Source organism: Neodiprion lecontei, chromosome 3, assembly GCF_021901455.1.
Source record: "Neodiprion lecontei isolate iyNeoLeco1 chromosome 3, iyNeoLeco1.1, whole genome shotgun sequence".
NCBI lineage: Eukaryota > Metazoa > Arthropoda > Insecta > Hymenoptera > Diprionidae > Neodiprion > Neodiprion lecontei.
Window position 1 is genome coordinate 25446330 of NC_060262.1, and position 24798 is coordinate 25471127.

The 24798-nt window shown below is 42.4% G+C and overlaps 1 protein-coding gene across 7 annotated transcripts in view; it reads right to left on the reverse strand.

Annotated features, from left to right (window-relative positions):
- Window positions 1-24387, reverse strand: part of LOC107224653 (fasciclin-1) — a 223895-nt gene extending 199508 nt beyond the window's left edge. For all 7 annotated transcript variants that reach the window (XM_046733508.1, XM_046733507.1, XM_046733505.1 and 4 more), the window contains exon 1: window positions 23924-24387. In XM_046733508.1, coding sequence (XP_046589464.1) covers window positions 23924-24031 — 108 coding nt within the window. In that variant the 5' untranslated portion in view covers window positions 24032-24387. The remainder of the gene's footprint in view (window positions 1-23923) is intronic.
- Window positions 24388-24798: the final 411 nt, after the last annotated feature.

The following is a 24798-nucleotide window of genomic DNA, read 5'->3' on the forward strand; positions in this document are numbered from 1 at the left end:
AACATGTATAGATGATAATTAGCAGCAAAATTATTCAAAATACTGAAAATTTGTATATTAGGTATTCAGCTAACGTAGTACTACCATTCTGTTACACCAAACGTCATCCTACTAATTTGTGTATAGTAATTTCAAGTTCGTGCGCACGAGTGGCGCGATAACGAAAACTGCCGGTGAGTTTCGAATGAGAAAACATAACGCAAGTCCCTTTGCGAGAGGATACTGGGAGTTGCGCAATCGTGATAACGGGGGATAAAGTCCATTGGATCCTGGTTTAGAATTTCCAAGTCAGGTTAAAAGAGGTTAGCGAACGATATTATACCCCCCCTAATCCTTGGCATGTGAAGAGAACAAGCTTGCGAAATTGGATATTGTTCGACTTGCGCATGATACGTACACGTATAACCGTAGACCCATCGTCCAATGACAAGAGAATGAGCATACAAAATACGCGACAAGTTCTTCGTGCCTTTTGAGTATCGATTTACGAAGTCTCATATATACGCATGTACATGTATATTTTTGCGATTATCACAACATTACGCAGAGGCTGACTTTTGTTCTAATGTAAGGCCAGATGCCGATCAACGGGAACAACACGAAATATGTATGATGTATGAGCCGTGTTACTGATTCTCGTCACGCAATCTGAATAAAAATGTATAATATGTATTTCACTTGAGAAGATTAAGTATATACGAGCGAAATTTCTTGTGAACGCGATGGAACGATATTTTCGATCGAATCTAATTTTAATCTCAAATTACATCGTGAAGGATTTCAGAGACGTTGGTGCATTTTCGAAATCTCAGATTTTTGAATCAATTGTCACAACCATGAATTTACGCAAAGATATAATCTGTCTGAAAAAGTTTCCAGATTAGCCGACGAAGAAAAACTTGGCTGTAGATGTTCAAAATACCTCAAAAGTGTGGTCAGCCTTAATCCGGAAAACATGTTAGTAACACTTTTTTGGGGTATTTTCAACACGTGCTGCCAAGTTTTCCTGCATCAGCCAATATGAAAAATGATGCAGACAGATTTCTACCGAATACCTGTTCGATACGAAAATTTACGTCAAAAATCATTTTACAGTTTATCAAATTTTTTTCACTCACTTGTCCGTAATCCACGGGCTTCTCAATTTTAATAGCGACAAGATTTGTTTCTATACACCGAAGAATTGACTTGTCAAGAAAGGTAAAAATGCCCAGCCGGCTATCCTCATTTCGTCGGTATTCCAAGATTTAAGGATTCTTGATACATTTCCAGGCGAGTCTAAGAAGACGTCGAAAGCTTTCAATGCGCCGACTCAAGGACGCTGAACCTGAACTTCGTACAGCAAAGTCAAAGGCTCGCGTCAACCTTGTCCAAGTCGGACGGCCACGGTTTAAACTCGCAGACAAAATCGTACGCCAAAGAATGAACAACAAAAGGTGGTGCAGGGGTCTTGAAAACTTCGTCAACGATCCTTGATCAAGAAACGAAACCACAAAGTACTCCGCTCGAGTTTCCGCCAAGTACAATATCCGCCGACAAGAGCGTCGCTGAAGCATCCGGGAGGAGAGGGATGAGACCCTTGACATCGACCACCAGGTTCGTCGACGTAACGAGACATTGGTACAAGCCAATCGACAAATCCATAGAGAGATTTTTTTCCCTCTACTATATCTCGGCGGGGCGTAATGAGAAACACGTATAAGACGCGCGTCGGACGTGTCTCTGCGAAATGGGAAGCGCCGAGGTCTCTCGTATCCTCTGTATATGTATACGTGTGGCGAAGCGACGCGAGCAATCGAGCGCCGCCAGAGCGTCTCGCCAGCCGCCAGGCGTCGCGACGCCACCGCCGCGAAAACGTGCGTTTGGATAGCGTCTGGCAAGAAAAAAGGGAGGGTGAAGAGAGAGGCCACGGCGTGAGGCGGAGACGGGGGAGAAAAAGAAAGTAAAGCTGTACCGGGCTAATAGAACGGCTTCCCGCTGCGTCAAAAGGAGACTGACTCTTTCGGGGTCTGCTAAGGATTCCAAGGGACTGGCAAAACGCGATGGGTATGGTAAGACTGCGGACAATACGTGGCGGTTTGTATGGGAAACGAAAAAAAAAAAAACCCATCTGCACCACAGACGATTAAAGGGGCTTGGATCGACAAAGGTCGATGGTAATTTTCAGCTTTTTAAATAGTTTTATTTGCGAAGCAGTTGTGCATTGAGTATTTATTCAATCATTTTATCCGCAAGCTACGAAGATCTCTTTAAAATATACAAAAGCAGGAAACATTGGAAACATTGAAAACAAAAAAACAAAAGTTTATGTCGATGCTTCGTTTCGAATTGTGTGAAGAATGGTTATCAATTCAGTAGAATGATTCGATTTCACTCTACGATTGTTCATTTCATTCGGAGGATTATTATGTTCTACAAGTAGAGATCTTCTGGACTGAAAGAGACTTTTTTTCATCGTATTGGAATCGTTGCATACATTTAATTTTACAACACTGCACCAATATTGATTATGATGATTGAATACCATTATTAAACCGACGACCGAAGACAAGAAAAATAAGAATGACTTACGGTGACTTTATGGAAAAGATTTTTTAGTTAATAAAATTAGTAATCGTCAAGTGAAATCGAATCAACTCACTGTATTATTATTTTGAATTGTCTTGCAACGATGAATCCAATATCTCAGGGTTTCAGTATACGACTGTTTTATTTTTTTCGATTTTAGCATTTTGCAAGAGATCTTGGTGAAGGCTTACGAGTGTACTTCGACTATGCCGGAATAAGAATGATCGATTCTAGGCCGACGAATCTCCGCAACGACAGCAAATATTTCAGCATAAAGCATTACATATCCGTATATAATACGATGCATCCAAGCTTTGCATAAAAGTCACCTCTCGTTTTAGAGAAATTATTTCGAAGATACGAATCCTATACTTTCGGTGACCCATATATATTTCATCTATGTACTTGATGTTAGGAACAGAGTAGGAAAAACAAAAATTGCGATGGAAAGCATAAAATATGGATTGAATCTTAAACAACAGGGTGGTTTCATCGTGCTGGTTTGCTTCCTCCGTTCGTTGGTTCACGCAAAACCCGAGGTATTATTATCTCAATTTCGGAAGTTACATATTATGCAACAGCCGGTGTTGGTTAGCGCCGAAAAGCAAACAGCTGAATATTAAAGACGTTGATCACCTGCGTGATTATATTGACCGAGATATTTCAATGCACTGAATTTTGAAACTTTAAACAAACTTCTCCGTACGGTGCACTTTATACCCACTTTCTGTCAGAATAATGCATTCGATACACGCTGTGATGGAATATTATACTCACGAGTCGTCTCACTTCACGGGAAATACTCCACGATACAGGCTCTTAAATAAACGGCACTCACCTAGAACAAAAAGGAATAACATATGTTAAACTTCTGAAATGTACTGGAAGCATATAGTGGAACGGGCGTGATGTTACTTTTTACTTCGCAACTATCGCAAGGAAACGTGGATTAAAAGTATCATTATGAAAAAGATTTCACCATTATACGGACTAAGAAAAAAATAAATTGACGTCTCGTTGTATGCAAATGGCAAATTAAGGAAGTAAATAACATGACCATAAGTTTGACAAGTGATGACTGAATTTGAAAAATACGTGGAATCGAAGATGGAGGGAAAGATATCCAAGTTCTACGAAATCGAGCAATCAACTGGGTGAAATGAAATGAAATCAAATCAAATCAAAGTTTCGAAGTTGGTGATTCAAGACCCTCGAATATCGTCGAAGAATCTGGTTCTCCGCGTTGTTCCATAGCGAGATATTAAACAAATAAGGAAAGAGCGAGTCCCCTTTCCCCCAACCTTCAAACGAAAACTTGAGTGGGACAACGTGCGTCAGCCGGCAGCGGGTTGTAAGTATAAAGGAGAGTGGAAAGTTGACGTTGGGTTTACACGCAGTGCCTGCAGAGGAGGTCCAAAGCGGCAGTCAAGGACATCCAGAAATAGAATTTGGCTGCTGCCGTAGCGGGAAGGGTTTTTCTTTTTCGATTTCATTTTTCGGTAGAAGGTAGTACAGGCGAGGGAAAGAAAGGAGGGAGGGAGGAAGGCAGGAAGGAAGGAAGGAAGGAAGGAAGAAAGAAAGGGAGGAAGGGAGGCTGGGTTAAACAAACGCTCTGCAGTCAAGGCGCAAAACGAAACAGGGTGGAGAAAGTCCCGGAGGTTGAGCTCATCAAAGTTGAAATTCGGGGTCTAGACGTGGGCGGATAAAACCGTCCGGCGAAGCTGAGCGGCTCCATCGCTACTTCGGAGGCGAATCTTCTCTGCGGTGAGTGCAGAACGGCTCTTGAGACGTGCGAGATAACGCGAACAGCGTCGAGGCGCCGCGTCGCGACGGCGAGCTTTGACCTTTGGTTAAATGGCAGGGGAGGAGGACTCTTTAACCCTCTCCTCCGCTCCCCCTCCTTCTTTCGGCTTAGTTGTCTTTTGAATTAAGCCCACGGAGGCTCGTCGTTCCGCTCCGCGAGTCACCCGGTCCTCTGGCAGGATTTCCGGTCCGACGCTTTCCATAACGATGATCTGTCCGTCTCCGGGGACCTGCGGCCCAGAAATCCCTCGTCACTTTGTTGTCCCAATTCGAAATCCATATCTCCTTTTCTCGCGGATTTATCGCAAGCCCTACACGTCGTCGCGACAAATGCTGTCGCGGAATTGGAACGCGGCCTGAGAAAATAACATTTTCCGGGCTTTTCACGTTGGTCGCATCGTCAAACAGTTTCTCGGAGAAACGCCTTCGGCGTGAAAAATATTCAAGTGGAAATAAGTACGTCGTCGAGATTAATTCACGGAGCGGGAAACAACTGCGTGTAATAGGAGCTTTTCGAACTGCGTCCGAAGCTTCGACGATAACCGTTTCTACCGATGTGGCAACTCATTTTACACTTCCTATTTCCGTGAATATCACTTATTTCCTGTACCTGTCTCGCTATTCCTGCAACGCGGAGATTATTCACTTTTCACAAAAGGAGTTGGCGAAACGATTTCATACCTTATTTCAATGCAAAATTGGCACTTGCACCACCTGCGCGCTACTTTCTTCCCATTTCAAGTATCTCCTTTCACACAATGTCGAAGAACCTGCCGTGCGATGGAAAATTCAACGATGATAAAATCTGCGTATAAATCTTGCGTAAAGACAAGTCTAACTTTTATTGCAACGTGGGAATAATCCAATCATAAAATTCATTAAATTTAAATGAAGGACAAATGAATTGTAACGGCAGGAATTGTTTAGCTTTTTGTAAAACTCACTTGACCCACGAGTTATCGACGTTTTGGCAGTCGGAAAAACGGTTCAGAGAGCTGAGTGAAGATCGTTGAATATTCTAGGATACAATTCGATCTGTCTCAGCAAACCTGCAGAGCAAACGAAACTAATTTGTTTCTCGCAAGAATGATGTCGGGGGACAACGCCGTAAAAATAAAAACGGTGGAATGCATAAGTAAGAAGCGATTATGTAGTCGGAAAAATGTACGGTACAACTCATTATCAGAAACGACAATGAAGAAGCTGCAAGTCATGAATAAAAGAAAGCCAACGACGATTATCGTGTTAGATATCGTATCGAATTTGAGATTTATAAAATCGCATGCACGTTTCGGGTAGTATTTACTTTTTTCTCCAATACGGTTAAAAAATAATAATAACCGTACTCTGAGTTGAGTAAAAATAAAAATTTAAAAGCTGCCAGGGTTTTCCTCCGCGTGGAGGGAATAAGCAGCGGGAAATAAAATTACAGGAAAGATCGTGGGAAAGTGAATTTATTTTACAGCTGCGTGAGGCGCTCTTTGTTATTCCGAGGCGATATACCGACAGGCGTGTAATGTATATCAAGTAATATTCGTATATACCTGCCCTGTTTTACCTCAACAGACGTCTTTTCAATTTATGCAGCGCAAGCCCGGCGACACGGACGAGCCGTGAAAGCACTCTAAGCCCGAGCTTAACTGATGGTGAAAAATACGCCCCTTCCTTCTGTTTCCGCAATACAAGAACAAGTAAAGGAAAATCAGAGATGAAACGTCGACTGTAGATTAAGGCACGACCGCGGGTACTGCTGCACTTTTTCCTCTGCTTCGCGTCCGTTTCGGCAGTGACAATTCTTCGATTATTTACGGCGCGGCGCCCCGTTATACAGATGATTATATAAAATCTCTATAAATAACAATTCCGACGAGGGACGCGATCAATAAACAGTTCCTGCAGCACGGTGTACGTTCACCCACACAAGCCCATAGTCGATACCTACTCGACTCTCATCCGATAACTTCCAGCTAATTAAGCGGCTCGTGAGGCCTTCTCATCTTGAAAGACCGGGCGAAATGAAGGCTCCCCTGGCAAGTAAGTCCGCCAGCCCCGCCAGGAAGAGAGGGAAGGAGAGGATAACATACGTATTGCTGGCAGCCACGGCTGGATAATCAGCGGATGGTTGGACTAGGTATTCGCTTTTCGAGGTCTTCGGGGTACAGACATAATGCCCATGAGGGCATAATGCGATGAGAACGAAGATGGTAACGTAAGGGTACTAAAATGCAGTCGAGGACCTTCGACTCCGAGAGATAATATTCGTCGGAATTACCCCCCCACCCCCATGGCCCGTAAAAACTTGTCTCTAGAACTAGATGCATTTCTTAATTTTCCGTATTATCATTCCCGACAGCTATATTCTTCTCATAACGGGCAATAATTTCGCGCGGAATAAGATAATTTGAAGAAGGCAATACGTTACAGACCTTGACTAATTTCTCTCTCTCCCCCCCCCCCCCCGCCCCTCTCTCTCTCTCTCACTGTCTTTCCTTCTCAGATTTTCCAGCCTTCGTCTTTTTTCTTTTGGTTTCTTTTTTTTCCTTCTTGGAAGGCAGAACACCCGAGAAGCACTTTTGTGTAACTTTAAGACACTGCCCGTACTTTAGGAGCATATTGCAGGCGGTGTGAGCATTGAAACGTGAGACGGAAGCCTCGAGCTAGAGTTTCCTCCTTCGAACCGTGCCTTGGATTGTCCGTACCGGAGCCTCAATTCGCTTCCTCCCGGTTTGCACCACTGCTTTTCGTCCGAGGATTTCCTGCCCGCTTCCCATTGTCTACCTACAGCCTCTCCTATTTTGCGTTGCCATTTTTTGCATTCGAAACTTAGCGTAGTCTAACACAATTTAATACTGTTCGTACGTTTCAGATCATGGACCTAGTTTTGCGTACAACCGTCGAATCAGATTCCTGGTCAACGTATTAATCGTCCGGATTCAGGTTACAGATATTTTCATCGGTGATACTAACAATACAACAAGATCGGTTGCCTTCGCCGAACGAAGCTACAAGCTCCACGGTGTGTGAGCAACGGATATTATGTTTTCCAAGCCGCCTGTCAGGAGTGGCGTGAAACCGATGCAAACATCATAATACCGTAATATGTATACCCAGCGAAGCTGAACCGCACGCCAGTCCGTAATTGCAGGCATATCAAATTCGCGGGTTCAGAAAACGGACGCAAACTCGTTGTACTTGATCTCGTTAGAATAAATTTACTGTTTGAAACGCACGATTGACACAACTAGTGTAAAAGGAAAAAGTACTCGACACAGGGAACACGACAAAAAGAACCACTACGATTTCAACATACGTGGCATTTTGCAAAAAGGGAAGGAAATAGCGATGTTTTCGATTCGATACATCAAATTTTTTCATCTGAGCATTGATCATTTGCATCACGATCCACGTGCAAGCTCCGGCATTAAATGAAATTCAATTTTACACAATGAAGTGAAGAAGCCACTGCAGTAAAGGTACGCTTAGTTTCACCAAACCGAGCAAGGCTTCGACGAACCGAGGTGTACCTGCATATTTTATCAACCAAGCGGCACATACTTGGGATGAAATTTGATGGATGGTTAGCGAGCTGTATAAAAGACGCTCCAGATATCCATAATCATTGTGAGACCGACTATTCCGCAAAGCGAATACGCGTCTCGAGGTACCTTCACACATTCCTACTCGCCGACTCCAGCATACCCCACTCGGGATGGAGGTGGAGCTGTAGTCTAGACTCGTAAAGAGTTTCATTAACTCCCCGCTGTTAAATGCCTGACCAACTCTCCAGGCTTAGTGCCCGTATAAAATACATTGGTGTCTGGTAAATGCAACCGGTATTATACATGCACGGCTGCACTATTGTCAAATACTTACTGCGACTACGAGTTGCATATCCGACTGTGCCACACGCCACATGAATAATTTTTTATCAACCGAAGTTTCTTTCGAGGAAAAATCATCTTCTTTCTCATCGCTTTACGTTTAACAGTCTCGCCATTGACCCTCCGGCGCTTCTGCACCGCCGTATATTAAAGACAAACGTAATTTACTCGAAAATGACAAACCACGTTGTACAGTATTTTCTACTGAGCGGAAAAATAGCCCTGGGAGAAAATCCCGGGACTAAACGAAACGAAAATAAATACACCTGTACGCTGTAAGTGAATATTTCATGAAGTTAGGAACACGCGAATAGATTTGTGGACTGTTCGATGGACGTCTCTGCGCCTCGCGAGCAATTCTTTACACCTATAATAGTGTCAGACGAAGTAAAAGCAATTTCGAGCTTCAACGGCTGATCAAAGGTGCAGAGAGTATATTCCAGAATAATCAACCCCCCTTGAATATTATTGTCAACTCTTGTCATTTCCGTACGGGATATAGGGACATAGATACGAACTGAGTATTAAGGGATCGGCGATGATTTCAACGGGTACTAAGCGACGGTAGTTGCGTTTATGTCAGGCTGGATTACCGAGCTGCATGACAGAATCACGGGGAAGTGGTTGGTCCAGGCACACTCCCAGAGACCGACACCTCCGGTGCAGTAGACCAGCTGGATGCGATGCAGCGCGGAGGGAAACCTCCGTGTAGAGGATTAGCCGCGGGCTTAATTACCGCGGCTTAAGCGGCGAGGTTTAGTTGATTAAACGAATTTAAATCCTTTTTATAACCAACAATTATCCCGGGCAACAATTTCTCGCTAACCGCAGCCACAGAGACTGCCGAGAGAAAAAGACACCGCAAAGCGCAGCCACGTTGCAGCGCTGCATCCGTAGCTATAACGGAAAATGGAGCCGGGGTTCTTTGCTTTGGCGATATCCGCGGGGAAAAGGAACGTGAGAAGGAAAGAGAGAATGAGATTTTAACGGAAACGTGCCGCGTGACACTTGTTGCAAGGCGAAAAATATATTAAGCGATTTACCGTGGCTCGTTCGCCTGTCCCCTAATTGTGTGCGTGTCGTTGCATCGATCAAAGGCTTGTGCAGGTATATTATGCCCCGGAATCATATTTCGTCGGAACGTCGCGGCTTCCGACGGCGGCATTTGAATCGCCCCGGGAAAAACCGTCGCGAATAATTTCAGCCTGATCGATTAGGTACAACGAATCGATTTCATGCTAATACCATTCGACAAACCCCGCGATTTACATATAAATGACATTTTTCCATTTAAAACTTGGAATACACTCACGTCACGGGTATATACATATAACGCATATGCATATATATATATATATATATATATATATATATACCGTGAATTTATGGTGAACAGGGAAGATCGAGAGCGCATGCGTCGACAAATGCACAGATCTTAGGCGAGTAAACGTAGCTCAATGTGCGCTGCAAGCTGCTGCCAACCATTACAGAAGGAAATGGTTTTTAACCTCTTACGTGACGCCCGTCTGCCGTTGACGAGTTATGGGCATCCCGATTCATGGTTGCGAATGTTAGGTTGGCGGTTTTAATTCCCGTACAATCCGTGTACGTGTTCAAGCATGCGCACTAGATCTTCCCTGTTCACCACAAATTCACGGTGTATGTCTGTAGTTTTTCCCCAAAAGAGTACAGCGAGGAATATAAAGTCTTTCAATCGCGATGCCGAGCGAATGTTATTCTTTAGTGCCACGCCCACTTCATATTTCTGTTATATCTAACCATTGATTTTTTTTTTTAATTCCTCACCTTTTCGGAGAAATTCATCGTCATTTTTTCATTTATTTATGTAAAGAAAATTCCATGGAATGATAGATTGATCTCATATTCAAGTTGAATCGTGGAATGTGATAACAGAAAATAGGAGGAACGGAACCTGGATATGGATTTAAAAATCAACTCAAAGATACGACGGCACGACTCGGGGTCAACCAAATGAAAATTATTTATGTAAACCTCCGGGAAAGTAATATTTGAAGAATTTTTTTTTTTTCATAACGCCGACGATACGTTTAAAATATTCATTTCACGTTTTTTTGCACGAACGCGTTTTGATAAAAGCATCGCAAACCCGCGTTCCTCTTCAAAGATCATTTTAATTCGTAAATTATATCGTATTAGCATTTATTTCACCAACCTCTTTTCAACCTTCACCTACAGCTACGTCCTTTTTCATTCCACAGAAGAATATATAAATTAATAATACAGCATTAAAGAACCAGGCCGAAGTTACCCTCTGTGTCTACAGACGTGACAGGGACTTCTAAATTTCTTCCTCAAGCACGAAAGAAGAAAAAGCTTATACCTAAGAAAAGTCGCGCGTACAATGTGGTTCTAAATTTTTTATCCACCACCGAAGCACGGCGTTCGCGCCAGTGCGTTATAATTGCTGGTGAAAATAATACCTACAGCGCAATGGCCATTTAGATTACACAATTATCGGTACCGCCTGCAGGGCTCTGCCCAATAAGAGTCATCAGTTAATTCAGCCTCATTTGGCTTAATCGCATTCCGCGGTCAAGCATACTTCGGTCAGTGGGCCATTACCCGCGTGAGAATGCAGCAGGAGCATCGGTCGGCAGTGCTTAGACTCCAATTGGTCATCATCCGGCAATGACTAATCGTTCGTGCGATAGCGCCAAGTTGATTCATCGAGACGAATCGTCACGATCAACAAGTTCCAAGCAGCTACACCTGCGGCGACGATTGTTTCTTTATTCTACAGTGGCTAAGGGTAGCGGCCCTCTTTCCTCCGGAGGATCAAAATAACGATGGATTCGGAAAAAAAGGTCGTGGATATTTATGCCAAGGGCTCCGCTTTGTGTACCAGGGACAAAGATATCTCGTGTAGCTTAGAAAGCCTCAGCATGTACGCGTTCGCAAGGGAATGCAGAATACGCCCGACTATGCATATGTATGTATGTAGACGGGGTTATTTCGCAGGTGATAGGATGGGGTGGCGGGTAAGAACGTTAAAGGTAAATTGGAAGATTATGCTAATCCGCGCTGCTTCGCTACATCGAGAGGATGAAATGAAAAATTTATACACCTAGTTCCCCGCTGCGCGGGAGTTTCGGTCACGTGACCGTTTCTATCTAAAGCTTATAGACCCGCCGGTAGCTCTTCTTCGGAGATTGAGAAAGCTGAGGTTATGGGCGTGAAAGAGACCACGCGTGCCTGGCTAAGCGCAAGTGTGAACGACACACCCTGGTGTCGTCTAAATTGCCATCTATTGCTCGCGACATCTCGTCGACCCTGCCGTAGTTCGTCCGACGTTTATATACGATCATCCGGTAGTTAGAACTCTTTATACACACCTTGTACCGACGAAGGTCGGCGTTTTATTCACGTTGTATTTGTGATATTAACGTATCGGATCAAAGTTTAGTGTAGATACTGTAATTTTCAGGCAATACAAAAGATTCTCGCTTTTTAGTTTTCAGAGTAATGCAGGTACGCGGTTTCAGTGAAAAACATGAAATCCTACCGAAGTTAGACTTTTATTGTGGAAGTCAGAAAGGTAAGAAAGTGTAAATTTTTAAAACAGGAAGACGACTTGTGTTTACCGCGATTGTTAAATGTTTGCACACGTTCCAATGCATAAGCCTAGTTTGCTGAAATATAAGTACGAGCGATTTTATATCGATCGAATACCTTGTCTCGTTGAAGCGATACACCCCTTTCCCAATATCACGTGCCATAAACGGTCTCGTATTCCAGTTCCGGAAATTGACTATTTAATTAACAATCTACCAATTAGGATATTAATTATATTCCGTTTCATTAGGAAGCTTGTCGGAAGGCTCGTGCGTAGCAAAATGCCAGTAACTACCACAAATTCGGTAAACAGATTTAATTACCCGAGTTGTTTGCGGTTATACATATATCCTCCTCTCCCAACGTCACGATAATTTCCTCCTGTTACTTTCGCAACTCATATGATCAGTGATTCTCCAAGAGCTAATAAGGAACTCTCGACGTCGTACAGCGGCTGAGGAGTTTCTGGCAATCGTATGAAACACCACCATCGACGCGAAGCACGTAACAAAGTGTTCAAGCACGAGGGAATCGCTAAAGTCGCTCCGTTCAAAGCCGAAGGCAAAACGGCAACGCCCTACCGAAGCGATGCGTCCATGATGACTCCGCTCGACGATCAGAGGATTTTATTGCCCGGTGCACAATAACTCGTTCAAACATGAGCCGTACGTAAATTAATTAGCGGCGTACGTGTACAATCATATCCGCACAGCGTCCGATCACGCGACTTGAGGTTTGCCAGCCGGATTTATGCCCGCCAAGGTCCTTCCGTAACGCCCGATAGGTTTTCACGTGGTTAACCCTTGCAGACCAACGAGTCACCCTCGCGGGTGACGCGCGATCGACCAGCGACTGACCGAACCAAATTCTGTCCAACCACGGTGAGATTTAACGAGCTTCACTGCGTCTCGGAGGAATTTGACGGAACCATGAGGGATTTCGAAAGCTCAAGTCGAACGGACGCGCGCTGACGAGGTCAACTGACTAGAACTAAACTTTACCAATTCTCTCTCTCGGGAGAGAGAGAGAGAGAGGCTGCATAGTAGACCATAGAAGCGAATTCTAACGCGGTCATACTAACTATCTTCAACTACCACGCGCACTACTTTCGACGTGGTTACTAACTATCCTAAACTGTCATTGTACTATATGGTCACGAGCTGCCTTCAACCTGAGTCTAACCTCACAGATGCTGAAGCCTTCTCGCCTCCGGCAACCTCAAGGCGACGAGAAACTATCCGAAGAGTTTTACAAGCGTGGGCGAATTTCGCGAAATGTACAAAAATGGTATCCGCAAGAGTGCAAATCGGGAAAGCACTAAGGATAAGATAGCTATACACGTTCATCCTGGTGATTTATCGTTGCCTCAAATGCCTGCATTGGAATTATAGCACGCTCGTGAGGGAAGCGCTTCGCATGAGAAGAATTCAACAAGTGTTTACTTTGACCTTCAAACACCAATCAATATTGTTAAATAGCATTGCTAAAAAAATTGGCAATTCGGTGCTATTAAACAGCGTAGATATATCGATGGGTCAATTTTATTACCGTATTAAATTTTTCATCTCTCACATCATTCAACAGTACCTATACACAGTCTTGAAAATTCCCAGGGTTGCGAGTAGCTTAAGGATTTTGATAACATTAGCACACAACGCACAATACGAATAGGAAAGTTGAAACGTCTGCGGTACAATGATCCTCGCCACGATACACCAGAAAGCATTAATATTGAAAAGCTCAAGGTAGATAATAACGGCAATTTCATCACACACGGCGACAGATGATACATTATGCAAGATGTCAGTTTTCCACCATATACAAATAACTCACCCTCTCGAACAATTCACCTTTTATCCGAACCGCGTACACGTCTCACGGGTATAGGTAGGTAATGGTATCAGTGAAAGGGCGGTAATTACGGGTAAAGATAGTCATTACCCCCACCTATAGATCTAATAACCCCACGAGCCTCCCCCTTGCGTAGACTCGAGATGCAATATGGTAACTATCGCATGGATCAGGTTAGGAATGATATATGCCATTGAAATATTCACATGCTGAAGTAGGTACATGCACGTTGCGCGCGTAGGAACTCACTCGCTGTTCCTGAAGTTAGGCAGAGCTCATTGTTAGCACGCATTGTGCTTCGTGGTGTGGTAGAGGCGAGCCTATCCCGAGTTCCTCTCTCTCTCTCTCTCTCTCTCTCTCTCTCTCTCTCTCTCTCTCTCTCTCTCTCTCTCTCTCTCTCTCTCTCTCTCTCTCTCTCTCTCTCGCTCTCTCTATTCTCCATGCAGTTTACATTGGGTTATAAATATGCTTTAGTTTCGCTCGCCCCCATACTACCTGCTCGGCGTATTCGACACATATAATACGTGTACATGCATGTGGTAGAGCCCAACCTGAATAGGCTGTGTAATGTAACTCTACTCCAGCAAGACCATTGTTACCTCTCTGTGTATTCGCGCTCTCCATCTCCCTCTCTTTCCTTCTCTCTCTCTCTCTCTCTCTCTCTTTCTCTCTCTCTCTCTCTATTTCTTTCTCTCTTTCACCGTCGCACTACATCCCTGCACTCGACTTCTAGTTCACTCTAATATCACATGACAGACGTATCGCAAATCGAAGTTACGCAAAACTGTAAGTGAGAATTAGTTATCCGCAACCGCGCGTTCATGTATGATGATTCATGCCAGTTAAACTCTTCATCGTACGTGTTATATCGTTTCAATCGTGAAAATAAACTCTTCGTACATGCTGTATGATCGGAAGAAACATAACCCCGTGATCAAATGTCCAGGAAATTTCCTGCACTTGTCACTAAACTAATTCATCGGTACACGTGTTGACATATCATTAGTTTAAACGAATCTATCACTCTAATTATCTGTAACATAGCTTTCATTTTCGTCTTCCAATTATATCGAGTATCAAAGAAACCTGTAAGTGACACGGTATTCAACGTTTTTTTTTTTGTCATACAAATAAAGCGCAGTCGCATTTGCACACCGACGTAACCAAATGACGAAGAATCAGATTCATCGGGCGAGACCGCAAACCAAGTATGTATATTTATAGAAAGTAAACGAAGATGAAGGATGTTAATTGGTGCGAAAAAAAAATCTCGTTCAAACAGCCATGTTTAATTACATAAGTTGGTCGGATGATGAATATTCATTTCCTCCAACTTCCACGAGACTACTTCGCGGTGGAGTTCGTTCGTTCGTTCCTATCTCACCCCGCATTAAGAGATACCGGTACAATTTTACTCTTGCTTCGTTTCACCGAGGAATCAATCTCTCAAGAATGGAGCGAGGCAGCACTCGTGTGAACAATTTTTTCTTTACCCCACAACGATACCTACCAAACTTGATTAAACAAAGGTTAACTCGGGATTTGAAGAAACCTGTAACTTTGCAGTCTTGTACGTATATATATATATATATGTATAGAGACAGAGAAGAAGAGGCAGGGCCTAGGTCGAATTGCCAGAATCACGTGAAGTGCATCGGGGTTGTAGTGGACGATAATCCTCCCCTTTTTTTGCTCCCTGTGACTCCGGGTTTTCCACAACCCGTAACTTCGGCTTAGTACGGCTTACCGCGAATCTAGGTGGCCCGAAATACCAACTCGCAAAAGTCCCCGCATGCCCATCAGAAACACGAACGAGCCCAACAGCGGTTCACCGTTTGCTTAGAAAGGGCTCGGCCCAGCCCATCCGGACCTACAGTACTTTGACCTCTGTCTTCTCGCCTCGCCTCGCCTCGCCTCGCCCAGCCTTCCTACGCCTCGGATGACAGTTAAAGGTCCGGTACACCACGTGACTCTTTTCTCCGGAGCAGAAAGTGAGAAAGAAAGAGATAAGAGAAGAGGAGATGGAGAAACGAGTGTGGGAGCAGGATAGATAAAAAGAAAACAGAAGCAGAGGCGAAGCCGACATAAAACAACTAAGCGGAAGTGCGACGCGGTCGAAACGAGAGTAGGTACTGCAATATGTATTCATGATTCAGAAGAGAACACAGTTACTCTGAACATACGCGACTGATCACAAGAAAGCATCCGAAGGGGGTTAAGTCAGAACGATATGATATATAATTCAGCCTCTCAACGTACGGAGAGTGGTTGAAATTTATCTCATTTTATTACTGACACCATGGTTCGGTTTACGACAGCCCACTTATTTGTACCACAATTATTTAGAGACCCCGTTTCAGACGGTTGTTTGGTAAGTCGCTTTGGCCTATCATAACATCGATAAATTCGAAGGCAATAAAGGTAATTAGAATAAACTTTTATTTATTGGATTCTGCATACGAATGGAACCTGTTTCGTACGATTTCCAATAATATAACTAGGCCTTAAATCACACTTTCATGATTGTTCTCCGTTCGTCTGAACGACTTCTGCGTGATATTTTCCAGTTGTTGTTTCGTTCGTGTTGCAATTAACGAAATCGCGATCCGCATATTTCATAATACAACGTACGGCGTAAAAATTAGTCGTCTCTATTTGGAACTTCTTGTGACCACATAAGTGGTTGTAACTGATTACGTCGATTAAGATCGAAAAATCAGAGCAGTTGCTCCAGCGAGGATTTCCTGTGACGAGGATAATGTGCAGCTATGGTATGTAAATTAAATTTAAGGTTACGTCGTGGCGGCCAAGTCCGGGTTCGAGCTGCTCAAGAGCCGTCATTAATTAACCCGTTGCACCAAAGACGTTTCAGATATTATTTGAATTATAAAAATTCCACTACAGAGTGAACAGCTGACGATGTGCGAAGATAAAACGGATGTGAGGTAAAAAAGTACAAGGCCGTTTCTGGTACGAGATGGAAATATAACCGGTTTCTGGCTCATCTTTCTCAACAGACTACGATTCGTAGCTTCTCAGCCACTCGCGGAGGAGACTTTTGAATGTAAGGGGGAAAAAAAATTCCATAAGACTGCAGAGCTGGCTCGATTTCGCATCCAACGAATATATGCAACTCGTGCATCCAACATTTCACGTATTCGGCCGTGCACGTTCCGTTTCGCAAGGATTAAAACTTTTCGCTCTCCCTTATGATCGTATTTATCTTCCTTCCTTCTCCATTTATCCCTTTATTTAATAATATTTTTCAGCCGGACGTATTAATCCTCGTCTTAACCGCACCGATATTTGGGCTTAGCGATGAAGGGTTCATCTAATCACTCCTGAAATTAATCGTCTCACGGTTTTGTTCAGTTGAAAGTTCTGTGCACCCAATTACTGACCGGCATTAAGTCACTTTCGGCCAGTTTAGGGCGCGGTCAAACCCAGCTAGTCACGGCTAGTTGCCAGTCGTCATGCGTCAATTACTTGAATCTTGAAAATTGAAGATAAATTAATTGATGCTACGTCGGGTTATCAACCTCCGAGCACCACTAGACACCCATAGAAAGCATAGTGATAATTAGTGACCAATTTGTGAGGTTAATCTTCGTAACGTTAATTGTCACAATGCGTTCTTAGAAAAAGTTGTTAGTTCGGAAGTTTAGAGTTGTCTGAAATTCAGTAGACTGTTATTTTGCAAATTTTCCTCCTTCAAAGTTGTTCCAACGTTGCAAAGTATTCACCAATGTTAACGGGCTTTATTTTCGCATGCTTCATTCTAGGGTAGCAGCATTTTATTTTCTTTCTTTTTCTTCGCTTCCAAATAACACCAAGCCACCGTGTGATTGATTATTAGCCAAAAAATCGGACACACCGTACCTCCGGGAATGACCGAGGGTATAATGACGGAATACGTGTTTGCCAATACCAGTCAATACCGTTCTTTGTTTGCTATCAGATCCAATTACTTTTCGCGAATTTTGCCCACAGCTCAATGTTTTTGATACCTTTTAAAAATAACCCGGTTGACACAAAACGCACACGCGGCTCAAATCTCCATCTCGTGAAACCGAAAACCGGAAATGATAAAACGCGAACGGATCGCGATTGATTTTTTATTTCCTCACAAGTTATTGAAACGAATTATTTTTCCGCATCATATCAATCTGAACTCCTAAGAAAGTTTTCTAAAAATTTGGAACAAAAAATTTTACCAATTCGTAAGAAAGCTGAAGACCTGGGTTTTCGTACCTAACAATTTTTCACACCGCGAAAAATTTCGTCTGTCATACAGTTGAAAGATACTTCTAGTAAAATGAAAAATATCGTTGCAATAACGGTTCGAATATTCTTGGAATCACAACAAAATGTGTCACAAGTTAATTATAATTACTTGCATACTGTAATTTCATTTGTCGATACTGCATTTTTCGATATCACAATATTCAGTGTTCATTTATCCACTCGACCGCATTTATTTTTTTAGCTCAATAAGGCGTGTACATTGTTAATTTGTTATTGAACCAACATGAAACCGTCGCAATAGGTTGGCGCAGGTCTCCAAATTAAATGCGAACCACCAACGACGCGTTGTCCGCCCGCCTGCCACCCACGTTAAGGATGCCCCTGTTTGCGCCGCATGGTGCAAGGATACTCCGGCAGCCCGTATGCACCAAGGACTCTCCTCGTATTGGGTTGCAGTATCCAAATCCCCATCCCGACCGGCGAGGAAGCCGTTTAACCGTCGCACGCTCAGACTTGGCGAGGTGTCCGCCTCCGCTTCAAATTTTGCAAGGGTGCAAAAATTCTCGTGCAAATTTTTTATTGTTCTAACCAAAAATTGATCGCAAAATTTGAACGTTTTCATATTTTTCGAGATTCCCACGCGATGTATTTTACAAACATTTTCTTACAAACCATGCTGGACAATGTTATGTTGTTTCCTCTGGTTTGTAAATTTAGACATTTTTACGTTCCGATTCATGCGTTACAGGTAGGTTGCGATGTTTAAAGTTGATACGAAATATTCGTTACAAGTTATAATTTGACACGGTAGGAAATTTGATATTGTACAATCGCAAATGTACCAAGATCACACGATATCAAAATCCAATTCTCATCATTGATATTGAATTTTGACCACTGTTTTATACTCCTGCGGCACTGTTACATTGCAAAAATAATTTCTCTAATGACAGAAATATTGAATGAGAAACAAAAATTTCAGCCCCTTGCAATTCTGCTGACATTGAGTTTGCATAAAAAATCGAAATATACACGACGTGACAGAGTTCTTTATCATATTGAAGTTAGAAACGTTATCCTAACGATTCATGCTGAGAAAAAAACATTATATCGCGATTTTGGGATTGTCTGAAAATTAGTAAACCGCAATAAAACAAATCACACGGATATTTCGAAATCTCAGTTCCTCAAAAATCACTGTCAAGTTAAGAAAATATCAATTTTTTCCCCAATGTTTCGTTACTGTAACGTTACTACTCTCAACCTCGTATTTCTTTTGACGACGTATCTCAATTTTTCCATCTGTCCGTCAATTTCTAACATGGCACGGATTACGAGTTTCACATTATCGAAATCGTTTAGATATTCCACTTATTGTTCAGGTTTTACTCCATCGGGAACATCTCGAATATCGGTACAGTACAAACAGCATAGTTTTGGTATACCTAATACAAGCCATCCAGATACGCCTTTCATCCCCGCTATTACTCTGAATAACGGAACGTTCCCTCAAATTGAACCGTGTACTAATAGCTTAAGAACCAAAAGGTATGGGCCTAGGTACGTAGGGAAGCTGCTAATTGTGGGCCAAGTTAATTGTAACCAATTGTAATGGCGTGTAACGGTATAATGAAGGGACGGAACCCGCGGTAAAATTTTCCTTCTCTTCAGGGACGCGGGCGGCTATCCAACAACCTTAATTTCGAGTTTCGCTTCCTGGTCGCAGGGTGCGAGGTACAAGAATTTGATATACGTACTGCGTTAATTATTTCAAATCACAAAATTTTCATCAAATCAACTAATATCTGCAATTTCATAGGTATTGAATTATTTTACTGGTATAATGAAGTTTATAGTAACTCGATATAAAATAGTGGCTTCTTATTTTCGAAGTAATTTAAATAATATCGTGCAAAAGAAAAAAAAAATGAAAAATAAACACCTGAGAGAAAATTTCACAGCAGTTTATTTATGGTTTCTTGTTTTCCTGTTTCTCTGTACGTTCTTTCAGAACGTATTTACTTTATTCTTGAAGTTCAATTGGCGCACAAAAACTATCCGTTCTTGTTTCATCTTTGGCTTCATGAGAAGAAAAAAAAAAAAAACCGAATTGCAACGCAATTACAGGTGAAACAATAAATAAACTGGAATTAAGTCGACGGATTTGTCCGCTTTGCGGTTCCTACAATTACGTTGGCTTCAAATACGGCACGCATACAATTAGACACGAACAAATTGGTCGATTCCAGCAGCTTAGCTTCATTAATTCGCTTTTTCCGCACATATTTCCAACCCTTGGGGTGGCCGTGGTGACGTGTTGTTTCACTCTCAGGCTTGAGAATGACTTTAATCATATTCTACACACATTTTATACAACGGAGACGGAGTGCAGGCATGAATGAGATAAAGATGTAGACTATACGTATAATGCAAGCATGCTCCGCCGCGTAGTAAATATACAGACGCCACGTGACTTGCGGACGAAATTATCGTCTCACATGCCTTCGGATCGTAACGAATCACGTTACTTCGACGAAAAAACGTAATACAACATAACATGCAAGAGAAATTTCGAGAATATCGAACCGGCTTGCTGAAACTGTTTTTTGAAACGTAAGAGAGCCGGGCAGAAAACGAATCTGAGGAATGACGCATGCCGAAGGAGCCATCGAGAATCCATTTTCGGCAAACTTCTAGCATTCGACACCTCTGCTTTAAAATTCTCAAGTAAAATACCGCGACCTGCAGGGTTCGCGGGCACAATAATTAACCGTAATTAACAAGGGTCTGTACGTGGGTTAAAGCGTAATTTCTAACTATGCTCACGAGTTTTGGTATATACACACACACAGTACGGGAAGGTCGCGTTAATTAATACATCAGCTACCCCGAAACCTCCTATGGCTAAATTATGCCATTGTAAAAAACGTTTTTAAACCTGCAATATGAACAACGCGGCAAAGGAACCCAAGTCACTATTTCAGCAGGTTTCAGTTCACCGGTGAATCATTAATGCTCTCATGAATGTATCCACCCAGCTTGATCAAAAACAGAAGAACCTGCCTCGGTGCAGAGTTTAATGATACCTAGGTACAGCGTTAAAGCCTGTGTAGACAAGGCTTTGACTGTTTCAATTTTGAGAAATGTTTACACACCGATTTCAACAACCGGTCAACCGTAACTTAAGAATCAATTTAAATTGTCGTTTAGAAGCATGTATTCTTGAAAAAAGATTCAGTGGTAATTTTTAAATTACAACACCCTATGAATTATACATCATCATTTTGTTACGCTACTTTTTCCAATCATTCGTCAGCGGGAAAAATGGACATACGTTTCAAAATATTCCGTCGTTTCTTTTGCTTTGCTTTTCTCAACTTTTGCCCAGTGTATTGTAATTTATGCTCATTGTATCAACTGTTTCTTTCACTTTACAGTTGTGTGAAAAATACACAACACCTTTGGGAAAAAAAAAACAATTAACTTTGATCCCTAATATTCATAAAGTTACCTGCAAAGCAACTTCTGTCATAATTCCATCACGTGTGTTGAAACAAACAATAATGTGATAATGCCGACGTATGTAATCACGGTTATCCGAAGAGGCCAAACATTGCGATATAAGTCATGGCCATTATTGGGGGAGAAAAAACTGGCGTGATTTAATTAACACCTTGGCAAAAAAATAGTTAATTCAAATAATTTTAGACGGGTAGAAGAGTTATTCACCCTTTTTCCCCAACGTGCGGGTTTTACCTGTTAAATACCATATACGTGTGTTTCATAAAGTGCAACGTAATGGTCGGTTAAAAGCTTGCGATAATTTCCCATAATAATAATGCACTCGCATTATGTGTGCCTGTACCCATGTATTCAGGTATGTGATAATTTCTGCGCACGATGGTACTTCAGTCGCATTTCCACAGGTAGACGCGTAGGCGGATATTCAATTCTGAACATTGCGAAACGAGTGTTTCAATTCAGGTATGCATACATACGAACCGTTTGCACGCACTGCTTCAACTTTATCAAGCTGAAGTTTGTAAAGTTATTGTAACGATGCATCTTTAAAAAAATTCGTTATTTTGCAACCTGTTAAAGGGTTACCTGAAATTTAGTAATCCTTTTAACAAAGCATCAACAAACTCGGATTTTGTAAATTCAACTTCTTCAGTTATTCTATAGATGCAAAATTGTAATTTTTGTTTCAACGTTTCGATACGTTGTCATTACTAACTTCAGCCTCGTTCAACTTGCGTGGATCTCTTTGATTTGCGACCGTTAATCTATACGTAGATGATGCGAAAAAGTACAGCAGATGAAATGCAGCATTCGGCATCGTTACTGTTGATCAATTGAATTCGCCTCAACTCAAAGAATTTTAATTAAGAGCTTACTGCAATCAGATGTGCAGGATGAAATTTGTAGAATATACTTTTGAGATTACATATTCAAAATTTCCGAAAGCCTACATGGATAAAAATTGCGGTTGACTAATTATCAAAAGATCGACATTCGTAACGTTAACGTAACGGAACGTTTGAAAAAATCACTATTCCGCAAGGTTAGAATAGCTTGGGAAAAAATTTAATTTGCAAAATAAGAGTATACGCTACTTTATTACGATCTACCGAATCTCAGACAATCTTCATGTTCCGGGATAACAATTTTTTCTATAAAAGTGATTAGTGATTTTAACATTTTGAACGTAAACATGATAAAATATTAGTTTCGAAGCTAGAATATCTAACTATTCGACAAATCTCCCTAACTTTAATGGAAAATTCTGTTTTTTCTTCAACGTTGGTCAGTCTTTCTAAACCGTGTATCGCTTCCCTGATCCGAATAATCACGGTTGCAACAATAAAGACGTAAAATGAAACCAGACCAAACCGGAAGATCTTATCCTATGCACGTTTTAACAAATCTCCACAATGCCCTTCGAGAGTAATTTTTCTCCTTGGAGACTGCGGCTTACTCGAGTGAAACCGTAAAACGCCAAGAGAGCAAGCGAGATGTCAGAGAGAGACAGAGAGAGAGAGAAAGAGAAATCCAGCGTCTATTAATATCTCAAGTATGCAGCAGGCCAAGAAAAAAGGGCAAAAAAAATTAGAAAAGTTCAAAACGGAAACGGCATTGAACTCACGTCGCGATGCAGTGCGCGTTCCGTGGATTTCCTCTATATTAATTAAGATCCGACTGCAATAACGGAGAATTATTTTCTTAGAATTTGAGAAAAACAGGAATCGAATAACAACGTTTACTTTCAATAAGATATCACATATGCTGAGACTTTATTTCGAGGCGACTGATTATTCATTGAATGCGTTTCGAAGTACATAAAGGTTCCAAAGTCTCACAAGTGTAGTGTAGAGTTTATATTTTTCACATTTTCAACAGTACGTGAGCTTCTCGTTAAAACATGCAAGCCGAACGTCGATAATTATCGACGATGTCTAATAATCGAACCCATGCAACCACGTCTACATTAGATTAGTTAGCATTACTTGTTCACTTCTTATTCTATGATCCGGTTTCGTAAAAGCCAATCGCACATCGCGAACTTTTCCCCCTGTCTGCGATGCGCCCAAATCTCAAAGTCAAAGTGATTAAATTATTTATCGCCTCCTGATCCCTTCGGATCGAATCGCGAAACGTAATACCAACCAACTCGCTCAGCTCGTAGTATAGGTCAAGGCCTCAAAAGGGGGAAAAATAAACTACCAAAGAGATTTGAAGCTAGGCGAGATGAGGTTATGAAAAGGTATAGCGATACTTCGTCAAAATCGTTCACAATTCACGAGCGAACGAGAGAAAGAGATGGATGATAAAAAGAGGAGGAGCGAGGCAGCAGAAAACTCCCGAGAGCCATCCGAGGAAAAGGGAAAGGCAACACGCAACGTAACGGTGCTTTCGAACGAATCGGTTACTCGTTTAAAATACGAACGTAGAGACGACGCGACGCGCAGTCGACGACTCACCTGAGATAAATCGTTGTCATCGCGAATCCTGGACTCGACAGTGCTGGCAGCATCGGTGAAACCGACGATGACGACGAGGAGAAGAGCAGCAGACACGGCACGATTCATTGTCAATTAAACAATTAAGTCACCTGATCAATTGGCACCAAAACAATGTAGATATAATACAACGGGAACGAAACTGAATACGCGTAATTATATGTATATATATGTTGAAAGATATCAAACAGTAGAAACAACAGCACAGTTACGAATAACGTATAGAAATTTCTTCCCTCTCTCTCACTTTTTTTTTTTTTTTTATCTTTTATATCAAGGTTCGTTAGTTCATCTCTTTGTTAATCCCTCACGCAGCTTCTAAATAATCACTCCCGTCTACGCCTGATTACTGTGCATGCATGCACCACGCTCGACACGCGTCCGTTCGAACCTCTTTCCGTGCCGTGTTCACCGAACGAAGGATAGCGCGAAACTGCGCCCCCTCCATCGGCGAAGCTCTGTCCCCCCCCCCCCTCCCGCCTTCACCCCTCCGCCGCCACTCGATGCCTAAGCGACACCGCGAACAAGTTCTTCGGGCGGGTTCGGTGGACTTCGGCCGGCTTCGGCGCCCCGAGGATTCGAATCGCCGCCGGCGCCTCGACCACGTGACCAACGTGACGTACGAGGAATGTTGCCGGCTATGAGGCGGCAGGTTGATACTACGCTGCGGGGAAATCGGCGGGGGCGCGTTACTATAGCCTACTCATTGTCGACGCCGGAATAAGTCACCGTCCAATTTTCCTCGTACAAAGCTCCAAGTGCAACGCATTTACCTTTTACTGGCTTCAAACGATCCTACAATTAGACATCCTGAAAATAGGCGAAGATTTTTTTTT